The following is a 24,213-nucleotide window of genomic DNA, read 5'->3' as shown; positions in this document are numbered from 1 at the left end:
CTTTGAATTTTCCCTACTCTCAGTGGGAAAAGCTTATCCACGTCAACTCTGTCTATCCCTCTCATCATTTTAAAGACCTCTATCAAGTCCCCCCTTAACCTTCTGCGCTCCAAAGAATAAAGACCTAACTTGTTCAACCTTTCTCTGTAACTTAGTTGCTGAAACCCAGGCAACATTCTAGTAAATCTACTCTGTACTCTCTCTATTACATTGTGTATGGATCAGGGTATTAAAAAATATTCTGTTTATTGCATAAAAAACATTGGCTACAGAATTTCCAATACCTCATTTTAAAAACAGGGTTTTTTACCAAATGATTTATCTGGAGCAATTGTGCTTTCTTCCACTTTGTAGATCTGGTGATTGTCTCCCTGTTTCCCGTCAGATTTCCTAATCCATCCCTCCACCTTTCCTTGATCCATTGTGGGCTCCACTTTTCCTTGATCATTGTCCGTGTAATTCGTTATCACCTACCCCACAACCAACAATGGACCATTGTGGGCTCTGCCTTTCCTTGCTCATCGTTGCTTTTTGCATGTATTTAATTCACTTGTTCTATATCTCTGTATATCATCGTCTATATCTCTCATTTCCCTTTCTCCTGTCTCTCAGTCTGAAGAAGGGTCTTGACCTGAAACGTCACCTGTCCCTTTTCTCCACAGATGCTGCGTGACCCACTGAGTTACCCCAGCGTTTAGTGTCTGTCCCACTTCTGGAATTTACCTTTTTTCAGTATTTTTCATTTTAAGTCCAATACATAGTACTGTTTTTACAAGGCAAAAAAGTGTTGAAAAGTGTCGTATAACAGTTCACAGGTTGCTATGGATAAGTATTCATTTAATGTAGCAGCAGAATTTTATATTGCTCGAGAGATTACTTCCTTTAGCCGCTAAGTGGACTACAAGGTTAATGGGAATGTCGTTATACGCATGCGAGCTCACCATCAGGGACCTTCAGAGCTTCTTCACAGATAAATCTTCATAAAACACTTTTGATTAATAAATTCTTTATTGTTGATGAAAAACAATCAGGTACATCCAAACTTCTTCCAGCTCGTACACTATAATCTTCGTCGAATTCCAGCTTATCGCTTTAAAGGGTAGAAAACTCCTCGTGTCTCCGTTACACTTCGCATGGTCAAAAGGTAAACCTTCCCCATGCTGGTCCAAAACTAAACTAAAAACTAAGCTTCTGCGCAGTAAACGTAGCTCCAAACACGCCCTAAAATACGTCATAAATCCCACCCACAATACAACGGGCAATCTAAAATTTAAAGATACATGCCATAATTAATGACACACAAAACAAGCCAAATGGCCACTACATTTACATTTTACATTTGTGTGAGGTATAGGTACGTATCATCATGAAACATGCACTGCCAATGCCGCAGGAAATATCGCAGGTTTGGCACTGACAAAGGGTGGAGATGAGGCCTCAAGGGCATGTCCCACATACGCAGCTTTTTCGGCGATTGCCGGCACCCGTCACAGGTCGTCAAAAATTTTCAACATGTTAAAAATCCAGCGGCGACCAGAACAAGGTACGACTCTTTGGGCGACTACTCACGACCATACAGGCTTCACCCCGCGACATGTCGCCAGGGTGTCGCCTGCTTGGTCGTGAGTCGTCTCCTCAGTCGCCCAAAGAGTCGTAGCGTCTTTCTGGTCGCCGCTGAATTTTCAACGTGTTGAAAATTTCGGCGACCTGCAACGACCTATGACGGGTGCCAGCAGTCGCCGAAAAAGTCGCGTAAGTGGGACAGGCCCTTAAGACTTAACTCCTGGTCTGCTTTTGGCTGTGCTCTTGGACGTTATATTAACTACAACGTGATATTGCTGTGCCAACTCTGGATCAGATAGCAGCCGTAGACTAAATTAGTCTCCAAAGTGCTTTATTGTTTTAAAAAATGGAGCGTCCATTTGATTAAAGCAGCATTAAGGCCTCTCGTGTTCCTTCTTGATTTCCACGTTAACCATTTCCGTTTTCTTTGATGGATTAACCCATTTAAAATTGGATTTATTCACCACCTTGTTACAGAGAATGTGGCATTTAGGGTCTTAAGAAGTGCATCTGATTATCAGAGGTGATGTTTATCATCCTTCTGACGGGAGTAAGCATTTAATGGGCACTTACATTGTAGAATAATTGGATGAGATAAAGTGAATGCATCCCTCTCCTGCGGCTTACTGTTGATTGTACAGAGTCCGAGAGGACTGAGAATAAACCTACTAAATATGGCACAGTTTGAACATTTTATTTGTAAATGGATTCTTTTCACCTATTTTGTGGCAGCAGATGGATTTTCTATGTTTCTGTAGAATATTTAGTTGCAGCATAGCCACCTGGAAGATTGAAGTGAAAAGTTCACTTGAGCCAATGCCCTGGAACACATTTATATTATATGCAGATATGAGCAAAGGTGAAGAGTAAATCCCCTCGTTTAGCGTTCATAAAACGTGTACATTGTTAACTATAGTCAGTATTGAAGCTGTGCATTAGTGAGGTGCAATATCTCCCTTGATTCCAAATGGAACTGCAATATAAAATATCTGCAGCTCCAAGTGCTGAACTTTGAGGTCTAGACCTCTCCCACTACAATTGTGCAAAAGTCACCGTGTCAAATTAACTCCCGTTATTAACTAGAGTACCTTTAATAATTCATTAAATGAATCTGTCTGACAGATTGAGTGAATCAGACGGGTTTGATTAACTGCTATATCTCCTCCACCACCCCCTCCTCCATTCTGCTGGCTTTAGAGGCTTTAATTCACCATTGCTCTGGAGAGGAGGTAATGAAGAGAAATGTAGGATTGATTTCAATCAGGCAAAGACAGTTACTCAAGAAGCAAACCTACCATTGTTTTGCTGTGATAGAAACAAAATAAGGATGAGTTCTGTAGGTACTTGCTGAGGACAAGCCATTGAACCCATATAACCATATAACCATATAACAATTACAGCACGGAAACAGGCCATCTCGACCCTTCTAGTCCGTGCCGAACACGTATTCTCCCCTAGTCCCATACACCTGCGTTCAGACCATAACCCTCCATACCTTTCCCGTCCATCTAATCAATCCTTGCACAAAGTCTGCACAGTTTGCTCTTTTGTGGGTTACGCTAGACAGATGTCCTTACAATGCCAGAGCCCCGGGTAGGATCCTGATATTGGGTGTTTTCTGAGTGTGCATTCTCTCTGTGACTGCATGGGTTTCCTCCAGCTGCTCCGGTTTCCTCCGACATCCCAGAAACATGTGATTTGTAGGTTAATTTGCCTCTATAAATTGCACTAGTGTGCAGGGAGTGGATGCAATAGTGGGATAACATAGAACTAGAGTGAATGGTAGATCGATGGTTGACGTGTTCCCATGATGTGTCTTTCAATCAATTTTTTTTAAATTTCAAGTTTCTATAAAACTTTCCAAATCTTTCTACTGGTAGGGGCTCGCAGAACATACAATACAATAAAACTTTATTGATCCCAGGATGGAAATTGAACAGTCATAAAAACACAAAATAGTTGAAACATGAAATGAAAGTGACGAGTGGAAAGGATTGTGGATGTACAAAGATTGGGGAGGGGGAAGTCAGTCTCAGTCTCAGTCTACCTCACGACAGAAGGGGGAGGCATTGTACAGTTTGATGGCCACAGGGAAGAAGGATCTCCTGTGGTGTTCTGTCCTGCATCTTGGTGGAAATGCATCTCAGTGGAGCATTGGGGGCTCATTGATAAATCCTTAGAATTATCCACATAAGGTAAAATTGTGATGGTTTTCCTGTTACAGCAATGCACAATGTGGTTTGGGCTTTGTAAAGTCCTTGCCTGATCAAATAACTTAACATGTTGGTAGATTGTTGCTTTTTTTGATGCACCATTTTCATGGTCTCAATAATTCAAAAACCATCACATCCCTACAGTTTTCAGCTCGCTCCATCATAACCATCAATGTTTGGTCTAAAAATTCAATGGTCCATGGACAGCCAATTCTTCGTGGGCTACGGAGTTTGGCCTAAAAATTCCAATGGTCCATGGACAGCCAATTCTTCATGGGCTACGGATGTGACCTTCACTCCCTGTGATTTTCGATGTTGCTTTTGCCATTAGGTTTGATGGAAGAGATTGAAGAATGAAAATGAGCCAAAGTTCCTGCCCCTAAATTGCAAATCAGTATCCAGTCGGAATTGGGATCATGCCAGGATCAAGGCTGACTATTGCACACAGATGGTTATATCTTTACTGATCTTTATTGTCAAGGCTCATTCAGGAAAAATAGGCTTTGTACTAGAAGCACACAGAATCCATCAAGAAGAAAATGTTACTGACTGATAAATTGAGCAAAGAAAATATAATGGTGCTGATCAATACGGCAATAAACGCTTTATCCACACATCAGCTTGACACGTCTCTGAATCAATGTGAGCAAAACAAATCTTTTAATCTCAAATTCTGCTGGAGGCTTGTTAATCTTAGATTCATGTTTTCTAGTATTATAGCAAGTGCTTGACTTTTTTTTGTAGAACAGTTTTAGCCAAGGTCCAATAAAGGAATGTTTTCCTTCTGTAATTGGTGACTCAATTATCTGCCACAACTTATCTCCCATTACAATATCTCTGATATGTAACATTAAACAAACATATTTATAATATAGAAAGTTAGTTAAGTATCCTTGATGTATTGATGTGAAGGATCTAATTTACAATTTTAGCAGGTTGGGGAAACGAGGTCAAAATGTCAAACATTTTGAGTATGGTGACTTTATAATGATGAATACCTAAAGTGCCACTTACACTACTTGCACAAGTAGGTGCGTCTACTTACACTGCTTTTTAAGATTGATGAAAGTACCACAGATTTCTGTTCATAACGCCATGTGTTATTTTATATCACTCTCAGGGAACAGAAGGGGCCTGTTGCGACATCTCAAAAATTATAGCTATGCCAATAAAGGCACACACTGAATACTGTAATTTGTTTTCAGGCCCCCGATCAAATGTACAATCTTTTTTAGTTTAGTTTTGGTTTTAGAGATATGCGGCTCGGTAACAGGCCCTTCAGCCCACCGAGACCATGCTGACCAGCTTTCCGCATATGCCAACACTATCCTACATACTAGAGCCAATTTACAATTTTTGACCGAAACCTACACGTTTTTGGAATGTGGGAGGAAACCGGAACACCCAGGGTAAACCCACGCGGAGTGAGATGTTAGGATGGGAGTCTGCTGGCTGCTACTGTGAGAGACCACAGCGAACACTGGTAGAGGCAAGAAGGCAGGTAGACAAAAGAGCCACGGATCCGCCTTCGTGAAGGAAAACATTTTCAAGGCCGTCTGCAGATGTACAGTATATGCTGACTGCTGGCCTTACTGCACCAGGGACCCGGGTTCAGTCCTGCCTACAGGTGCTGTCTGTACAGAGTTTGTAAGTTCTCCCCGTGACTTTCCTCCCACTCTGCAAAGGCATACAGGTATGTAGATTAATTGGCTTGGTATAATTACAAACTGTCCCTAGTGTGTAGGATAGTGTCGCTATCTTGAGAACTGTACAAACTCCGTAATCAGGATCGAACCCAGATCTCCGGCACTGTAAGGCAGCCACTCTACCGCTGCGCCACCGTGCCGCCCACTATGGCCGCTGTTAACTTAAGCTTTGTTGCCACTGAGCTATGACTAATACCTGATTCTTTTTTAATTTTGTCATTTCGGACAAAATTGCAGCTTCAATCCATTGCATCTAGTCAGCCACACAAACAGAAATTGAATGGTATTTAATTATCTGCGAGCAAAGAATAACGCAATGAAAGACATCACATGAAGGCCTGTTGCAGACGTGGATCAACCTGTGGGTCCTGCAGCACAAAGTAGTTACTCACATTAGCAACATGGACACAAAATGCTGGAGTACATCAGCGGGAGAGGCAGCATCTCTGGACAGAAGGAATGGGTAACATTTCAGGTTGAGACTCTTATCCACACCCTTCTCCAGTCTGAAGAAGGATCTCGACCCGAAACGTCACCCATTCCTTCTATCCAGAGATGCTGCCTGTCCCACTGAGTTCCTCCAGCATTTTGTGTCTATCTTCAATGTAAACCAGCATCTGCAGTTCTTTCCTACACATATTCACATTAGCAAGTCTAGCTGACACCCGACTGAAGGGAGTTGTGGATATAGTGATTACCACAAGTATTCTGCATCAGTGGTGTTTAATTTGCTCTATGCATTTTGGCTCGGTCAACAGACTAATTATTTATTCAGAAGTAATTTTGTGATGTTTACATCAATTGAGAAGGTTAGCTTTTGTTTGGGTTCTTAAATTTGTTTCTGGGCATTACCAATTTCTTTTGGTAAAGGCTTATTTAGCAGCAGCTATCTAGGTTCTTAAGAACTTACTTCATTGCTGCAATATATTCATTTTGTCCATTTAAATTTAGTTTTAATGTATTGGAGGGAGAGAGTTGATGAGCCAGAGATGGCGTTTCCAGTACCCTGTAGTCTGACATTATGTCATAGAAACATAGAAACATAGAAAATAGGTGCAGGAGTAGGCCATTTGGCCCTTCGAGCCTGCACTGCCATTCAATATGATCATGGCTGATCATCCAAATCAATATCCCATACCAGCCTTCGCTCCATACCCCATGATCCCTTTAGCCACAAGGGCCACATCTAACTCCCTCTTAAATCTAACCAATGAACTGGCCTAAACTACATCCTGTGGCAGATAATTCCTCAGATGTCAAGTGGAAATGCATGGGAGGAAGAGGAGCAAAAACCATTAATCAGACAGTGGTGAGTCTGTGGAATTCTCTGCCGCAGAGGGCGATGGAGGCAGATTCTCTGGATGCTTTCAAGAGGGAGCTAGATAGGGCTCTTAAAAATAGTGGAGTCAGGGGATATGGGGAGAAAGCAGGAACGGGGTACTGATTGGGGATGATCAGCCATGATCACATTGAATAGCGGTGCTGGCTCAAAGGGCCGAATGGCCTACTCCTGCACCTATTGTCTATCGTCTATTGTCTATTAATGCAAGGTTTCAGGGGCATAGAAGACAGTTATATAGCTTTTGAGTAGAGCATGTGATGCTATTATTGTGGAACCGATTACTTGTTTCTCAGAAGGTAGACAAAAATACTGGAGAAACTCAGCGGGTGAGGCAGCATCTATGGAGTGAAGGAAATAAGCAACGTTTTGGCCCGAAACGTTGCCTATTTCCTTCGCTCCATAAATGCTGCCTCATCCGCTGAGTTTCTCCAGCATTTTTGTCTACCTTCGATTTTCCAGCATCTGCAGTTCCTTCTTAAACACTTGTTTCTCAGAGTTTCCTACTTGAGTTATGGTGGGGAAATTCATCTATTTGGCTTCTGTGCAACAAAGCTGCAGCCCCACAAGGTGTGAATTACAATGTCACAGCGTGTGAGAAACCAGCTTTGCTCCCCGCTGTGCGTGATCGCTATCTTGTTTTAACTCTTGGAATAACGCCTGCAGTGATAGAGTATGATCTACTTGGCGTTGGCAGTGAAACAAGACTGTTGCATTAGTAGAAGTCATTTGCATTCCTCCTCCTTGCCTTTCATAGTGTGTTACATTTGCATTAGAACTTTGCTTTGTTGACACTTGGACAGTGAATGTTATTGTGCCGGTGCCAATGCTTGTGAAAGATGCTCCTTATGCATTTGCTGCCTCTGTAGCTCCAGTCTCCTTAGCTTGTGCCACTGATACCACTGCAAGCACTCAATGCCATTCACAAGACAGATAGCTCATACAATACCACGTTGGCAAGAATTTCTTCAGGGTTTTCTCATGATCAGCTGCAATCCTATTGTTGAAAATGTCTTTATCACTTGGAGCAGGTGTGTATACAATGGCCAATTAGCCTATTTACAACAGGCACCAGAGGGGGGTCACGGGACTAGTGAGAGCATATATAATAATTTAATAACCTCTTTGGCTTTGGTGCACCTAAATTCCTGTGCCCGACAACAATGTAAGGTGATGAAAACAAGGCACATCAAAATCCAGAAAGGTTGGCTTTGCTATACTGCTGGCTATTGCATTTGTTAATGACTGACCTGAGACTAGAGGTCTTAAGCCCCTGTCCCACTTACGTGTCCTTGGCACGCTAATTACGCGACCTCGTGGTCGCGATGAGGCGCGACGGTCCCGCGAAGGTCGCGCAGCGACTTCAAGCGCCGCACAGCCGTCTGGAGCGTGTGACGTCATTTGAAGATGGACACAAAATGCTGGAGTAACTCAGCGGGACCGGCAGCATCTCTGGAGAGAAGCAATGGGTGACGTTTCTTGTCGAGATTCTTCTTCAGTCTGAGAGAAGGGTCACGACCCAAAACGCCACCCATTGCTTCTCTCCAGAGATGCTGCCGGTCCCGCTGAGTTACTCCAGCATTTTGTGACCATCTTCAATTTTCTTGGCCCCGTTCTGGGAGTAGGCATCGGGGCGGATCCGGACCGCAACGGCCGTGAGCCCCAGGCCGAGTTCGACAATCGCTTGCCTGCTTGTGCTGCTGTTGGAGGTGAGATGTTGTGTCGCGCCAGGGTCTTGGGCCTGTCCCACTTTGGCCGTCAGTTACGCGACAGGTCGTTGGCGCACGAAGATTTAGTTCGCTACAAAATTTCGGAGCGCCGCGCGATACTGCGCACAGCCCCATACCCCTCCTCGCTTGTCAGTGGGACCGGCCCCGCGCGGCCACATGATGCCCGTGCGCCTCAATGCGATGACGAGGTCGCGTAATATGCGTGCCAAGGACATGTAAGTGGGACAGGCCCTTTACTGCATTTGCCAGATATTCCTGCTGCACTACACCCTCTGCAGAAAAAACAGCCAGTTGACATAAGTATCTGAGTTACAGACTGTAAATTCAGACTGGTTTAGGGGTCAGATTGAACACGGTTGAGATGCTCAGACGGTGGTTACAGCTGCTAGGCTCATGACCAAATTTTATTTTTGGGGCAGTTTTACAATTTAACTTTGGAAGGAATTGAACATTCACCGGCTTCATTAGAATTTAGGCTTCGGTTCTTTTAACTCCTGGGGTTCTTTTAAAACTCACAGATCTAATTTCCATCTGTTTACATGGTTAGTTAGTTAGTTCGTTTAGTTTATTGTCCCGTGTGTCGAGGTACAGTGAAAAGCTTTTGTTGCGTACTAACCAGTCAGCAGAAAGACAACACATGATTACAATCGAGCCATTTACAGTGTATAAATACATGGTAAGTGAATAGCATTTACGCAAGGAAAAAGCAAGCAAAGTCCGATCAAGGATAGTCCGAGGGTCACCAAAGAGGTAGATAGTAGTTCAGGAATGCTCTCTGATTGTGGTAGGATGATTCAGTTGCCTGATAACAGCTGGGAAGAAATTATTCCTGAATCCAGAGGTGTGCATTTTCACAATTCTATATCTTTTGGCTGATGTGGGAGGGGAGAAGTCAAGTCAAGTCAAGTCAAGTTTATTTGTCACATACACATACGAGATGTGCAGTGAAATGAAAGTGGCAATGCTCGCGGAACAACAAAACAACCAAACAAATTATAAACACAATCATAACACACATATTATTTTACATAATAAATAATAGAAGGAAAAACGTTCTGTACAGTTAGTCCCTGGTGAGAAAGGCGTTTACAGTCCGAATTGCCTCTGGGAAGAAACTCCTTCTCAACCTCTCCGTTCTCACCGCATGGCAACGGAGGCGTTTGCCTGACCATAGCGGCTGGAACAGTCCGTTGCAGGGGTGGAAGAGGTCTCTCATGATTTTGTTTGCTCTGGAGTTGCACCTCCTGTTGTATAGTTCCTGCAGGGGGGTGAGTGAAGTTCCCATAGTGCGTTCGGCCGAATGCACTACTCTCTGCAGAGCCTTCTTGTCCTTGGCAGAGCAATTCCCGAACCAGATGGTAATGTTCCCGGACAAGATGCTTTCCACCGCCGCTGCGTAGAAGCACTGGAGGATCCTCGGAGACACTCTGAATTTCCTCAATTGCCTGAGGTGGTAAAGGCGCTGCCTTGCCTTACTCACCAGTGCTGAGGCGTGTGATGACCATGTCAAATCCTCAGAGATGTGGACTCCCATATATTTAAAACAGTTCACCCTATCCACAGGATCCCCATTTATACTCAATGGTGTGTACGTCCTCGGATGATGTGCCCTCCTAAAGTCCATGATCAGCTCCTTCGTTTTTTTGATGTTCAAGAGGAGGCTGTTCTCCTGGCACCAGAGTGCTAGATCAGCCACCTTCTCCCGGTAGGCCTTCTCATCATTGTCTGAGATCAGGCCCACCACCACAGTGTCATCAGCAAACTTAATTATTGAATTGGAGCTGAACCTAGCCACACAGTCATGTGTGTACAGGGAGTACAATAGGGGGCTGAGGACGCAACCCTGGGGCGATCCTGTGCTCATGGTGAGGGACTTCGATGTCTTCCCTCCCATCTTGACTACCTGGGGCCTGGCGGTGAGAAAGTCCAGGACCCAGGCACACAGGGAGGTGTTGAGCCCCAATTCCAGTAGCTTCCCGGCCAGTCTGGTGGGGACTATCGTGTTGAAGGCTGAACTGTAGTCTATGAACAGCATCCTCACGTAGCCCCCCTTCTGGCTGTCCAGATGGGAGAGAGCGGTGTGCAAGACCTGGGAGACCGCATCGTCCGTGGACCTGTTCGGACGGTATGCAAACTGCAACGGGTCCATGTTCCGAGGGAGGAAGGCGCAGATGTGATTCTTCACCAGTCTCTCAAAGCATTTCATGACTACCGAGGTAAGGGCCACCGGACGGTAGTCATTCAGGCAGGCTGGGGAGGCATTTTTTGGTACCGGTACAATGATGGATTTTTTGAAGCAGGCAGGGACCACGGACTTGTCCAGGGAGAGGTTGAATAATGTAGTGAGCACTGGAGCTAGCTGCGTAGCACAGGACTTGAGTACTCGCCCCGAGATGCCATCGGGGCCTGCAGCTTTTCTTGTGTTCACCCGTGTCAGTGCCCTCCTCACGTCGTGCTCAGACAGCGAGAATGTGTGCATATTGCTCCCTTCAGCTTCAGTAGCCAGCCCGCTGTCGGTATTGGGAATAGGGAATAGCCAGGGTGTGACTTGTCCTTGATTGTGCTGCTGGCCTTGCCGAGGCAGCGTGAGGTGTAAACGGAGTCAACGGAAGGGAAGTTGGTTTGTCTGATGGTCTGGGCTGCGTCTACAATTTCTTGCGGGCTTGGACGGAGCTGTTCCCAAACCAAGCTGTGATGCATCCTGACAAAATGCATTTTATGATGCATCTGCAGAAGACAATTAGATGCTGGGTCTGTCCTGTGGGAATCTCGTGACCAGGAAGGGTGAGCGTAAATCTGTTGTGAAGAAGGTCTTTGCTTTTTTCCTTGAAGGACCACTGATTTAAAATTGAGACGTGACAGGCTCATTGAAGCAAAGATGCTGCCACCTGTTGGTGCAGCTCAGCAGAGAAGGTAAACATCGGCAACTGCCAATTCCTGCCATTTCCATGACAACAAAGTAATCTGTCAATTTTAAAGGTGTGTCGTAAGCAAGTAGATGTGCAATGACCTTTGACCCAGCCCAACATGTGACGTGTAAGAAAGAACTGCAGATACTGGTTTATACCGAAGATAGACAGAAAATGCTGGAGTAACTCAGCGGGACAAGCAGCATCTCTGGAGGGAAGGAATGGGCGATGTTTTGGGTCGAGACCCTTCTTCGGACGGAGAGTCTGGGGAAATCGAAATGGATTCCTTTTACCGTTTTTCATTCTGAAAAAAGTAAATACTTTTCTGACATGTCCTATTTCTGCTAACACAACGAATGCAATATTCAGAATACAATGAAAAGGATCCTTTGCTTTTATTCATTTAATGAATTACCTGACAGCACGATGAATGCCAATTGCCTAACAGTCTAATTAAATTAAACCTCCATGTTTCCCACAGATTAATTCAAGATGTAATCAAATATTTCAATGTTTTGACCAGTAGCTGGGACTGATTAATTAACTTCTAATTTTAGAACAAAATATTCAAAAGGTAAGAACTTGGTGAGGAAGTTTTCAATGTCTTGGTTTAAGACTACGGACTATAATTCAAGTAAACGAGGTTTGTGATTATTAATGCGGAGACATGGACCAATGCAGCAGAAAAATGTTCAAAACCTCCAGTGACACACTTGAACATTTGCAAATAGTTTTAAATTACTCTGGAGATTGAAGCAATGGAGAGTAAAAGTAACAATGAAAATGTGGGCTGCTTTAAAGTCTACTTGGTTCACTAATATCTTTCTAGTAAAGACATTTTTGTACGTGATCAGTTTGGTTTATTTGCAATTTCGGTTACCTAGCAACTGTTCTGCAAAGTAGCCTGCTAGCAACTCTGTTCTGCCATTTGAGAGGGTGCTCATCACCATCTCCTCAAAGCAAATGAGGAACGGGGAAAAAATACCAGCATTTTACTGGTGTTACCCCCCCCCTTCCCAAGTATTTGCGAAAGCCCACATGTAGCGACATCAGTGGTCTAACAGGAGGATCCTGTGTAGGGGGGGGGGGGGGGGGGGAGGGGGAGGGGGAGAATAATGGATAATGGGGGGGCGGCGTTTTGGGGGGGGGGGGGGTGGCGCTCTGAGAGGAGGGGGGTAGTGGAGGGGCGCTTAGTCATCGCCTTTCTGTGGCGACTATTTGCCTACCCTGCAAGCAAAGAATTTCACTGTGACTTGTCACATGTGACAATAAAATATTAATTCAGGAGTGGAGATGATGTTATTGGTGGTTATGCTGCTTGATTTGATCTTATGCACCATCTTCCATTCTGCACATTTCTGAGAAAATTGGACCGTTTTTATTGGGAGACAATTGGGAGACTTTTCTATGTGGGAGGAGGGGGGGGGGGCGGAGGGGAAACTATCTTTCAGGGTCCCTACCTGGTCGGAGAGGCAGCTTTTCTCCGGGCTGCAGTTTCGACCCGTCCTCGCGGCCTACCAGCGGGCCTGGAGCGGCGTTTCCTGAGGGGACCGCCCAGAACCTCGGCTTCGGTGGCGGCACAGCGCTGGAGCGCTATTGTGGAGCGGGCGATGCCTTGCCCGGGTCGCCGCGCTGGAGCTCCGGTGAGCTGAAGACCGCCGGGATAAACATCGCGGAGCTGCGGGCCGCGCCGCCGAACTTTACACCGGGAGCCTGGGATCTCGCGATGAGATCGCCAGTGGTGGAGCTCCAACCGGCGCGGCCTTGTTGGCTTCGGAAGCCGCAGTCTCCGGTGAGGGAAGCGGCCGTTCCAGGGTTCCCATGCCGCCGAGAGGATTCTCCCGACGCCGGAGCACCATCATCCGGCGAGAACGGCCTGGAACATCGGGCCTCCTTAAAGGCAACTGTGGAGGCCTCAATAGGCCCAACTATGGGTGGACATGGGATGGGGACTGGACACTTGGGATATAATATCATAATGGGAACCCTTGTGGGGGGATGTTTTTATGTTTAAATTTCTTTATTATTGTTATGTTTGTATTCTTTCTTAATGTGCTGCATGGCAAGAAGCATTTCACTACACTTAGGTGTGTATGTGATCAATAAAATTATCTCTTATCTCTCTCTATTGTGGTTAATTTCCTTCATTCCTTAATTCTGTTTTCGGAGTAAATTGCGTTTTGTTTGGTGCCCAGTCTCACCTCGAGAAATATGACAATTTAAAAATTCTCTCTTGATTCTCTAACACTATCTTAAAGCTAGTTAACCTTAAACCAAGTGGGTAGTAAAAAAAATGACATTCAGTAGATCTGTTGCTTAGAAGAAAAAAGCTCATAATCCTTAATAGATACTTTCCACAGAAAGCATCTTCACTTTTCATTCTTTGTGGATATACGTTCATGTGGAACCCCTTGCATATATTTGTTAAATGTCTCCCATTGCCCTGAGACTTATTTCCCATCAGTTAGTTGTACCTAGTCCATGTTTGCCAAAATATTCTCACTGTTAAAATGGGCCTTGCCCCAATTTAGAATATTTACTACTATTTGGTCATGGTCTTTTACATTTCTTATGCTAAATCTATCTGATTTATGATCAGGCCCACAAGAGTGCTCTCCCTGACTGACATTCCTGCTTCTGCCCATTGATATAAGAACTTTGCCCAGTCCCTCATTCATTGGGATTGCTACGTACTGAATCCTGTCTTGAATATGGTTTTAGAAACTCTGTGATCTCTATATCTTTTACACTGAGTTAATATTATGGTGGTTGAAACCTGCAACTCTTACTATTTTAGAACATAGTACTTGTTAGGTACTTGGAGGTCTCTGGTACTCAATCCAATGTAATTATCCCATTTTATTCTTACATACAGCCCCATTTAAAATATTTTTACTCCATGATATCAGTTCCTTGTTTCTTTAACCATTATCCCAATCCCTCTCCTTTTCTATCCATTCTTCTATCTTATTTGTAGTTCTGCAAGCAGGAATGTTAAACTGCCAGACCTTTCCTCTTTGAGCCATGTTTTCAAAATATCTGCTTAGAAAAAAGTCATTCAGATCATCAAGCCTATACCAGTTCTTGGAGCATTTTAAGGCAGTCCCCTAGGCATAGAGTAAAACAGTGTGGAAACAGGCCCTTCGGCCCAACTTGCCCACACCAGCCAACATTTCCCAGCTATACTTGTCCCACCTGCCTGCGTTTGGCCCATATCCCTCCAAACCTGTCCTATCCATGTACCTGTCTATCTGTTTCTTACCACCTTCTCACCAGTTATTTTTCTGTAACCTATTGTCTCCCACACTCCCCACCAATTCTCCTCCTATCACCTGCACCAGGGGGGGATTTACAGTAGACATTGAACCTTTGGGAAGATACGGAGCACCAGGGGAATCCCATCCAGTCACAGGGGGAAAGTGCAGGCTCCACACCTACAGCATCTGAGGTCAGGATTGAGCCTGGGTCACTGGAGCTGAGAGATAACATCACGACCTGCTGGACTACTGTGCCACCCTGCCATGGTTCCACAGAAAGTCTTCTGGCCCACCACTCCAATTGTGAAATGCTCTGTGGAGAAACAAGTCACTTATGATCATTTCCACAAGTACTGAGATATGCGCTGCTTAATGTAAACCTGGATGAATTGGATAACGCAAGATGAAACTGTAACGATAACATTGCTGCTCGAAGCCGACCTGACATCGAAATCTCAACAACGAGACTCTGCTTATCTCCTCCTCTAGCTGCCATGGTTGGTTAACATTTGAAACAGATGAAACAAATTCCAGTGCCACTTTCATTCATTTCAAAGTATACCAGTAGAATCTGTGCAAACAAGAATAGGGTGGCGTGGAATTAGCTTTTCACCCTTGTCATTGTTTGAGTAATTTCCCAAAGACATCCCTGTCATCATTTGACAACCATCTGGGATCAGCAATTGTAGAGGGCATTTTGACACCTTGGACTTCCAGTATGGAAAGAGTTAGCTGAATATTTTATTTTTACATCTTTGATTTAATGAAACTGATGCAGTTTACATTTGAGACTTTTATCTCTGTACATTAAAAAATATATATTTGATAATCTCATGTAGGATTTGCCCTTTGGATAAGCTATGAACGACATTGTTATTACTCATAGACGTTCCACAAACTTTCTCACATTTTGGAATAGAGTGATCTGAGTCAAACCTGAGCAAATGGAACTAGCAGAGGTGGCCATCTTGGCTCAGCATGGATGAGTTGGGCTGAAGGGCCTGTTTCTGTACTCTGACTCTATAATAGAAGTGTGCTTTCTTGTCGGGTGTATTCTCACCTAAATTCATTCATTCTGAGTTCAGGTCCCTCCACTCCCACCTCCTCCACAGGCAACACCATGTCCAGCTCCTGTACTCACACTTTTAGTGTTATCTGCTACATGTACCTCCCTGCCTTTTGTTTTAGAAACATAGAAACATAGAAAATAGGTGCAGGAGTAGGCCATTCGGCCCTTCGAGCCTGCACCGCCATTCAATATGATCATGGCTGATCATCCAACTCAGTATCCTGTTCCTGCCTTCTCTCCATGCCCCCTGATCCCTTTAGCCACAAGGGCCATATCTAACTCCCTCTTAAATATAGCATCATACACTAAGGGAAATATAAGAAATACAATGAATAGGCCATTCTGCCCCTTCAGTTGCTCTGGCATTCAACAAGGTCATGGCTGATCTTCAATCTCAACAGCATGTTGGTGTCCTTTACCCCTTGTGTCATTCCATTGAGTCTCCACAGCTCTCCCTTGAAGAGAATTCCAAAGATTCCTTTTTAATGACAAAGCAGTTTCATTATACGTTGAGATTAATCCCTGCTCTGGATATAAATGTGGGGTTCAGTAGATCAGTGTGGCTGATTACTTCTGAGTGAAGATAGGGGGTGGTTGGCTTTGTGAAGTAGAGAGATCAGCCGGCTGAAGCAGAAAGCCTGCTGGGAGCTGGAGTTCGGGGGGAGCCTCTGACTGGACCTGTGTCTGCATCATTAACACTGGGTCACAGTCCAGGGTTGGGACTGTCACCCTATCGACAACAAAATATATTGGTGCATTCAGTCCAACCTTCCTGTATTGATTTGGGAATCTCTCAGAGTTGATCAACTAGGATATGCTCTGAGTAAACTGCAAGGGAAGTATTTTGTACACATGATAGATTCATGTTTCCAACAGCTGTTGTCTTACTGTCTGGCTGTTCATCATCGTTCTTTCCTCTAGTCTTTGAACCCCTAGCCAGTTTTATATAAACCCTGGCCTCTTCAAAATGCCTCATGGCTGGTGCAGCCCCATTGGTCTAAATCTGTCTACAAGTGCTGCCCATCACATACAACAGGAAAGATTATCCTGTGGGCAAAAGCTGCCTAATGGCCCTGTCCCACTTAGGAAACCTGAACGAAAACCTCTGGAGACTTTGCGCCCCACCCAAGGTTTCCGTGCGGTTCCCGGAAGTTGCAGATGGTTGCCGGAGGTTGCAGGTAGTGGAAGCAGGTAGGGAGACTGACAAAAACCTCCGGGAACCGCACGGAAACCTTGGGTGGGGCGCAAAGTCTCCAGAGGTTTCCGTTCAGGTTTCCTAAGTGGGACAGGGGCATTAGTTGCCTTCTGAGAATTTCCACAACGAGACTCTGCTTATCTTCTCTTCTAGCTGCCAGAATTAGTTAGCATTTGAGACAGATTAAACAAATTCCAGTGCCACTTTCATTCATTTCGGAGTATACAAGTAGAATCCGTGCAAACAAGAACTGGGTGGAGTGGAATACAGACTGTCAATTCCTCACACTAACCAAGTCTCTTTGCCTCATTAGCTTTTCATCTTTGCCACTGTTTGAATCATTTTCCCAAAGACATCCCTGTTATGATTTGGCAACTATCCGGGATCAGCAATTGTAGAGGACATGTTGACACCTTGGACTTCCAGTATTGAATGAGTTAACTGAATATTTTATTTTTACATCTTCGATTTAATAAAACTGATGCAGTTTACATTTGAGACTTTTATCTCTGTACATTAAAAAAATATATTTGATAATCTCATGTAGGATTTGCCCTTTGGATAAGCTATGAACAACATAGTTATTAGTCATAGACATTTCACAAACTTTCTCATCTTTTTGAAATTAATTGATGAAGATCAGACATGGTACAACAGTTCTCCTTTTTACTCTACGAGTGTCTCACATTTCAAAAGAATGAAGTTTTCACAAGTATCTTGGGGATAAAGATCAATTAATATTTGTCTTTAACTTGTAAGGCCTTTTAATGAAGCTTGAGAGTGTGTACCACCAGACTCGGGGACAGTTTCTTCATCTCTGTAGCAGGCTTCTGATGCGTTACAATGCTGAGAATCTGCCCAACATGCGCCTGAAGTCCCGCAAACCCTTCTGGTCTTCCGTTAAATCCCTGGAAGACTTTCACACCAAGACTGAGTGGCACAGAGCCTGGAAAGATGCCAACACCAACAACGGAGAGGTCATCACAGGCTCCACAGTGAAACCACCGGGTTTTGACCTCCATCGCAAGCAATGGCTAACCCTGAACAGAATCCGCACCCTTCATGTAAGAACAGACTATCACTTGCATAAGTGGGGGATGGCAGACAGCCCTGCTTGCGACTGTGGCCATCCAGATCCAGACCAGCCCACACATCGTGAATGACTGCCCACTGAGGCTTTTCCCTGGTGGCATCAAAGCCATCCACCCAGTAACTGATGCTGTCCTGGCCTGGATGTCTACCCTTGATCTACAGCTTTAGGCTGTGCACGCCATACACAAGAAGAAAAAGAAGAATGCTGAGAACTATATTCTACACTCTGCATCTTCCTCTTTGCTCTATCTATTGCAAACCAACACATTTCACTGTACCTAGATACATGCGACAATAATAAGCTAAATCAAAACTCGCAAACATCACCCACGGTTTGGGAGTTCTGAATATTTTGCAGGGCTGTCATTTTATTTTAGCATATTTACACTGGGAAACTGGCCATGGTTATAGCATAAATCCACCATGACAGATAGGCAACTCTAAAGGTGTAAATTTAAAATGCGAAGGTTGCGTCTAAGATGTTTTGCAGTGGTACAACCTCAGATAGTTCGAGAGATAAATAGAAACATAGAAATTAGGTGCAGGAGTAGGCCATTCGGCCCTTCGAGCCTGCACCGCCATTTAATATGATCATGGCTGATCATCCAACTCAGTATCCCGTACCTGCCTTCTCTCCATACCCTCTGATCCCCTTGGCCACAAGGGCCACATCTAACTCCCTCTTAAATATAGCCAATGAACTGGCCTCAACTACCCGCTGTGGCAGAGAGTTCCAGAGATTCACCACTCTCTGTGTGAAAAAAGTTCTCCTCATCTCGGTTCTAAAGGATTTCCCCCTTATCCTTAAGCTGTGACCCCTTGTCCTGGACTTCCCCAACATCGGGAACAATCTTCCTGCATCTAGCCTGTCCAACCCCTTAAGAATTTTGTAAGTTTCTATAAGATCCCCTCTCAATCTCCTAAATCCTAGAGAGTATAAACCAAGTCTATCCAGTCTTTCTTCATAAGACAGTCCTGACATCCCAGGAATCAGTCTGGTGAACCTTATCTGCACTCCCTCTATGGCAATAATGTCCTTCCTCAGATTTGGAGACCAAAAGCTTGATGTATACATTTTTTGAATACTGGCGAAAGACACAAAATGCTGGTGTAACTCAGTGGAACAGGCGGCATCTCTTGATAGAGGAATTGGTGACGTTTCGAGGCGAGACCCTCCTTCAACCTGTTCCGCTGAGTTACTCCAGCGTTTTGTGTCTATCTTAGGTGTAAACCAGCATCTGCAATTCCTCCCTACACATTTTTTGAATATTGATTTGTTCACTCTGCAATGGAAAGTAATAAATATCATTAAGAAATCACATAATAAATGTTCTTATGCTGCATATCTGAAAATTCTGGTTGAATTCAGTCATGAAAAGAGACTTGATAATTACACCTACCAAAGGCTGACTATTTGAAAGATGTCTACTACATTCTTTTAGAAGCGCCCTTTAAGAGTTGATAATAAAATGAAGACCCATGGGCATAACATTAAGAGGGACACACCAGGGAAAGTGGTCCAGGGAATGGCATATGGAATTTAACAAAGACAAGTGCATAGTATATGTAAAAAGCCTTGATTGCTACACAAAGCCTTTTACTAATAGTTTATTATAAGCACTACATACATACTATGCACTAGCTGTCCGTGGTCATCACTGGAGCTAGAGAGCGAGCTGGAGGTGGGGACACTACAATTATACAAGAGACAATGGGGAGTGGTTAGTAGTATATGTTAAAGGAACATGCACTGATCTACAATACACTTTGGTAAATTAAACCTGGGTAGGACTTGCACTAGGAATGGAAGGGTTTGGAAAGTCTTGCAGAACAGAGCCAAAGGAATCAAAGATATTGTTCCCTGATAATGGCAACACTGGAAGACAGGGTGGTGAAGAAGAAGTTTGCACACTTGCTCTCTGAAGCAGATAACCTGGGAAATGTGACCTTCAATCATCCAGGCACAAATCACAGTGGCACCAGGAAGCCAGGTATAAAAATATCCTCAAATGCTTTGTGAAAACCTGTAAGGTTCAGGGCATTTACCATATTTTATTTCACTAATCTTACTGCTGTGTTTTTCCCAGCTATGGTTTATTATTTTAAATTGCTCACTTCCATTGGACTTTTGGTTCCCATAATTTGTGGTGCAGTTTGTATCTTCTCCAATAAGGACAGACGTGCACTTACAGAATCTTCCCTCTTTCTCTCACATTCCCTCCCCTTCTGTTTTCTTCTCTTGTCATCTCTTTTTCTTTTCTTCCATTATCTTTCTCTTCTCATCTGTTTTCTTCTTCTCCTCATTTTCTTTTTTTCCCTCCTCTCTTTCCTTTATCTTTCTGTCTCATTGCACCTATTTTTTCTTTTCTCTTTGTCTCTTTTCCTTTTATTATTTATTTTCTTTTTTCCTCTGTTGTCCTTCATCTCTTTTCTTCTTTTCTTTTCTTCTCTTCTCTTCTTCCATCCATTATCTTTCTCACATGATTACATTCACTGATCTGTGCACAGAGTTATATCAAATTTCTAACACAGAAGGTAGACAGTCTGAAGAAGAGTTTCGGCCCGAAACGTTGCCTATTTCCTTCGTTCCATTGATGCTGCCTCACCCACTGAGTTTCTCCAGCATTTTTGTCTACCTTCGATTTTCCAGCATCTGCAGTTCCTTCTTAAACAGGTGGGTATTCAGCCCATTGCATCTTTGCTGGTCAAAAAAGAATGATTCAACACACTTTCCTCTTTCAGCACTGGATCTGCAGACGTGTGAGGTGTGGCTCTTAAAATACATATCAACATTCAACGGTTCAAGCGATGAGTCCACACGTTTAGGTAGTGATTTCCAGCTCCTACCATCCTCAAACCTAAGAATTGAACTTAAGGACAGAGTGGCAGTCAGCACCAGGTGGCAGGAACATGTGCTTTGGCTCTGCCCTTAACATGATTGCCCGTGGCACCACATAACAAACTGTACAATGCAGCCTCACTGCTATCCCACACCAGCAGGAAGTGAATAAAGCCACATGCCAGCTGAAAAGCAACAAGGTCTTGGCAGCAGATGAACTTTCATTGCAAATTCTCAACCTTGTTTCCCACATACTTCTTTATTTGAATATAACAATTTTCAACATATATTTTGAAATTTCTTGCCAATATAGTTGTATTTCATTTTCTAATTTCTTTGGTATACTGTTACCGTTGCCATCGGGAAGAAGGTACAGGAGCCTGAAAACTGTAACATCCAGGTTCAGGACCAGCTTCTTCCCCACAGCCATCAGGCTATTAAACACGACATCAAATAACCTCTGAACAATAACCGTCTATTATTATTATTGCCGTATATCTGTTTATTTAAGATGTATATATGGTCTATGGTCTATAGACACACTGAACTTTTATCTTCAGTTTTGTATTATGTTTACATATTCTGTTGTGCTGCAGCAAGTCAGAATTTCATTTTCCTGCCTGGGACACATGACAATAAAACTCTCTCGACTCTTGACTTGTTGATTTGTATATGGGCTTACCAGTCCTTGTTTAAGTAACGTTAACAAAAGGAGTTAAAATAAAAACAAGGACTGGTGCCCATCTACAAATCAACAAGTCAAGAGTCAAGAGAGTTTTATTGTCATGTACCTGTTATTGTTCATATAATTCTATACATGATTTTCAGTTAACAATGGCAGTACCACATTTCCATATTTCCCCTCGTATTTTAGTTGTGAATGAGAATAATTGTAACTGTTTCCTATTTCATGTTGACTAAGAATTCATAGAGTCTAAATTCCCAATCTATCGGTGCCAACTTGACTCAAGACCTAATTCTTGACCTTAGTCCATCGCTCTTAGACTTGGTATGAAATGATATCTGCTGTCCAGAGATTGCATTACCATAACATTAACAAGAAATGCTGCCTCAGTACACAGGACTAGATCTACAATGATTTTAGATAAAATGTAAAACTGCTGACACGCACTGTGCACACTGTTAGTTTGATATGAATTTTGCACAATGTTGCTTGCAGTTCCATAAATAGAACAAATTAGTCAGAAGTCAAAAGGGAACTTTAAAAGATTAGAAATGTCACTAAATTAAATCTTTAAGTGCTGAGTTCCTGAGTCTAATGAGTCACAAATTTATTTGTAGGTAGGAAAGCATGCTTTCTTCCTTAGAAAGAACTACAGATGCTGGAGAGGAGGAGAACTTCTTCAAAGTAGACACACCGTGAGGAGATTTTGCAGTGAAGTAGACCGAAACATCGCCTACTCCTTCTCTCCATAGATGCTGCCTCACACGCTGAGTTCCTCCAGCATTTTTTGTCTACCTTTCTACTTAGAAAACCATTTTGCAGGTGCATTAGAAATGCCTTGATTAGAACTGGCTTGGTGCTATGGAATTCCATGAAGCTATTTACTGACCCATTGTTTGTTTATATGTCGCAGGTTCTTTGACTGTTTCCATCACTGACATGAGGGCACCTTTGGTTGGAGCCTCTGGTGGTGTTTATGCCCTGTGCTCCGCACACTTGGCCAACGTTGTCATGGTAATAATTTCATTTGTCTTTCTTAGATAATACAAAATAATACAAATAAATCAACAGCACATTGAGCTGCACTGTAGATCAAAGTCTATGTAGTTCAATGTTACCAGGTTTTGCTCTGGAACAGGTCAAATCCTGAATTATGTTGAGACTCAATAGGTTGATGAGAGAGTCTATGTCAGGTTGCCATGCAAAGGCAGCCCTGCCCCTTGGCTTCACAGCAGATTCCATAGTGTGATGAATGATAATCAGAGAAGCAGGGGGACGAAACTGATCCTTGGTTGCCTGCCCGACATGCCTGAGGAATATGCAATTGCATTCTGCTACTAAAATATGGGGAATCAAATTATGCAATCTAAGCAAAACCATCACTGAACCAGCAATGTCCATTCAGTGCAAGAGATCCAGGCCAGGTTTCTACCCCAAAATCACTTGTACAGGTTGAAACTCTCTGGGCTGGCATTCTTCGGTCCAGCAACTCTCATTTTGAATCTGTAGTGCACTTTTGTAAACGTTAACTAATTCTAACTGTTCTAAAATTAACTCAGATCTGTACTAATCCGTAGTCTACCAGCACAACTTTTGCAATCTCAGCCGACTGCATTTCTGATTTACGGAAACCCTCGCTTTCCTGGAGCCCTTTCATAATTTGGGGGAAAGTCTATAACGCACCAAGAACAAGTTTTCCACTCGGAGGAAGAACAATCGGGGTAATTTCTCTGTCCGGCCTTTTCTCTGGTCTGGCCGGACAGGGTCCTCATGTCCCGAGGACGGCAGTCTGCAGCGTTTCAAGCGATATTCCAAACTCCAGTATTTTGTTCTGGTTTCAGACTTGACTCTGTTCACACTTGGCTAGATGGGCCACGCGAGCAATGGGTGTCAGCACTCCACCCAGATCCAGGAGCTTCCAAGCTCAGGGGTCCAGGCTCTAACTCAGCCTCTTACCCTCTGCTCAAAGACTCCAGAACTAATTACCTCTCACACCCCTTTCCCAGAGGTGTGCCCCTTGCTCCCGTTGTTAAATTAACTTTACCCTATCTCCTTATTCCATTGTTGTACTTCAATATTCTTTTGCACTACAGGTACTTGGATTTTGCATTACAATCTTGCTTTGGCCCCTTGTCGTTGTATTTATTCTTCTATTTCTAAGGCGATCCTGGAGACACAAGGAACTGTGGATCCTTGTTTACAAACAAAAAATACGAAATGCTGGAGTAATTCAGTGGATCAGGCAGCGTCTCTGGAGGACAAGGATAGGTGACATTTCGGGGAGAAGGCTCCTGACTCGAAATGTCGCCTATCCACGTCCCCCAGAGATGCTGCCTGATCCACTGAGTTGCTCCAGCACTCTCTGTATACATACTGTCTACTCTGTGAGCTTCATATGAGCAAGGGATTTCATTGTACTCCAGTGTATATTGACATCAAATGAATTTAATGTCATCTAATCTGTTTTAGCTGTGAGAGTAGCCTGAAGATTTCTCCTTCCCCCACCCCTCACTATCCAGATGTAACATGACTGTGAGGTAGTTAATAAGAATAGGGATCCTATTCTGAAGAAGGGTCTCGACCCGAAATGCCACCCATTCCTTCTTTCCAGAGATG

At 43.7% G+C, this 24,213-nt stretch overlaps 1 protein-coding gene across 2 annotated transcripts in view; it reads left to right on the top strand.

Annotated features, from left to right (window-relative positions):
- Window positions 1-24,213, top strand: part of rhbdl1 (rhomboid, veinlet-like 1 (Drosophila)) — a 286,461-nt gene that overhangs the window by 254,593 nt on the left and 7,655 nt on the right. For both annotated transcript variants that reach the window (XM_055651799.1, XM_055651801.1), the window contains one exon: window positions 22,511-22,611. In XM_055651799.1, the coding sequence (XP_055507774.1) occupies window positions 22,511-22,611 (101 nt within the window). The remainder of the gene's footprint in view (window positions 1-22,510; window positions 22,612-24,213) is intronic.

The sequence above is a fragment of the Leucoraja erinacea genome, chromosome 20 (genome assembly GCF_028641065.1).
Source record: "Leucoraja erinacea ecotype New England chromosome 20, Leri_hhj_1, whole genome shotgun sequence".
NCBI classification, from domain to species: Eukaryota; Metazoa; Chordata; class Chondrichthyes; order Rajiformes; family Rajidae; genus Leucoraja; species Leucoraja erinaceus.
This window is presented reverse-complemented; position numbering and strand designations above follow the sequence as displayed.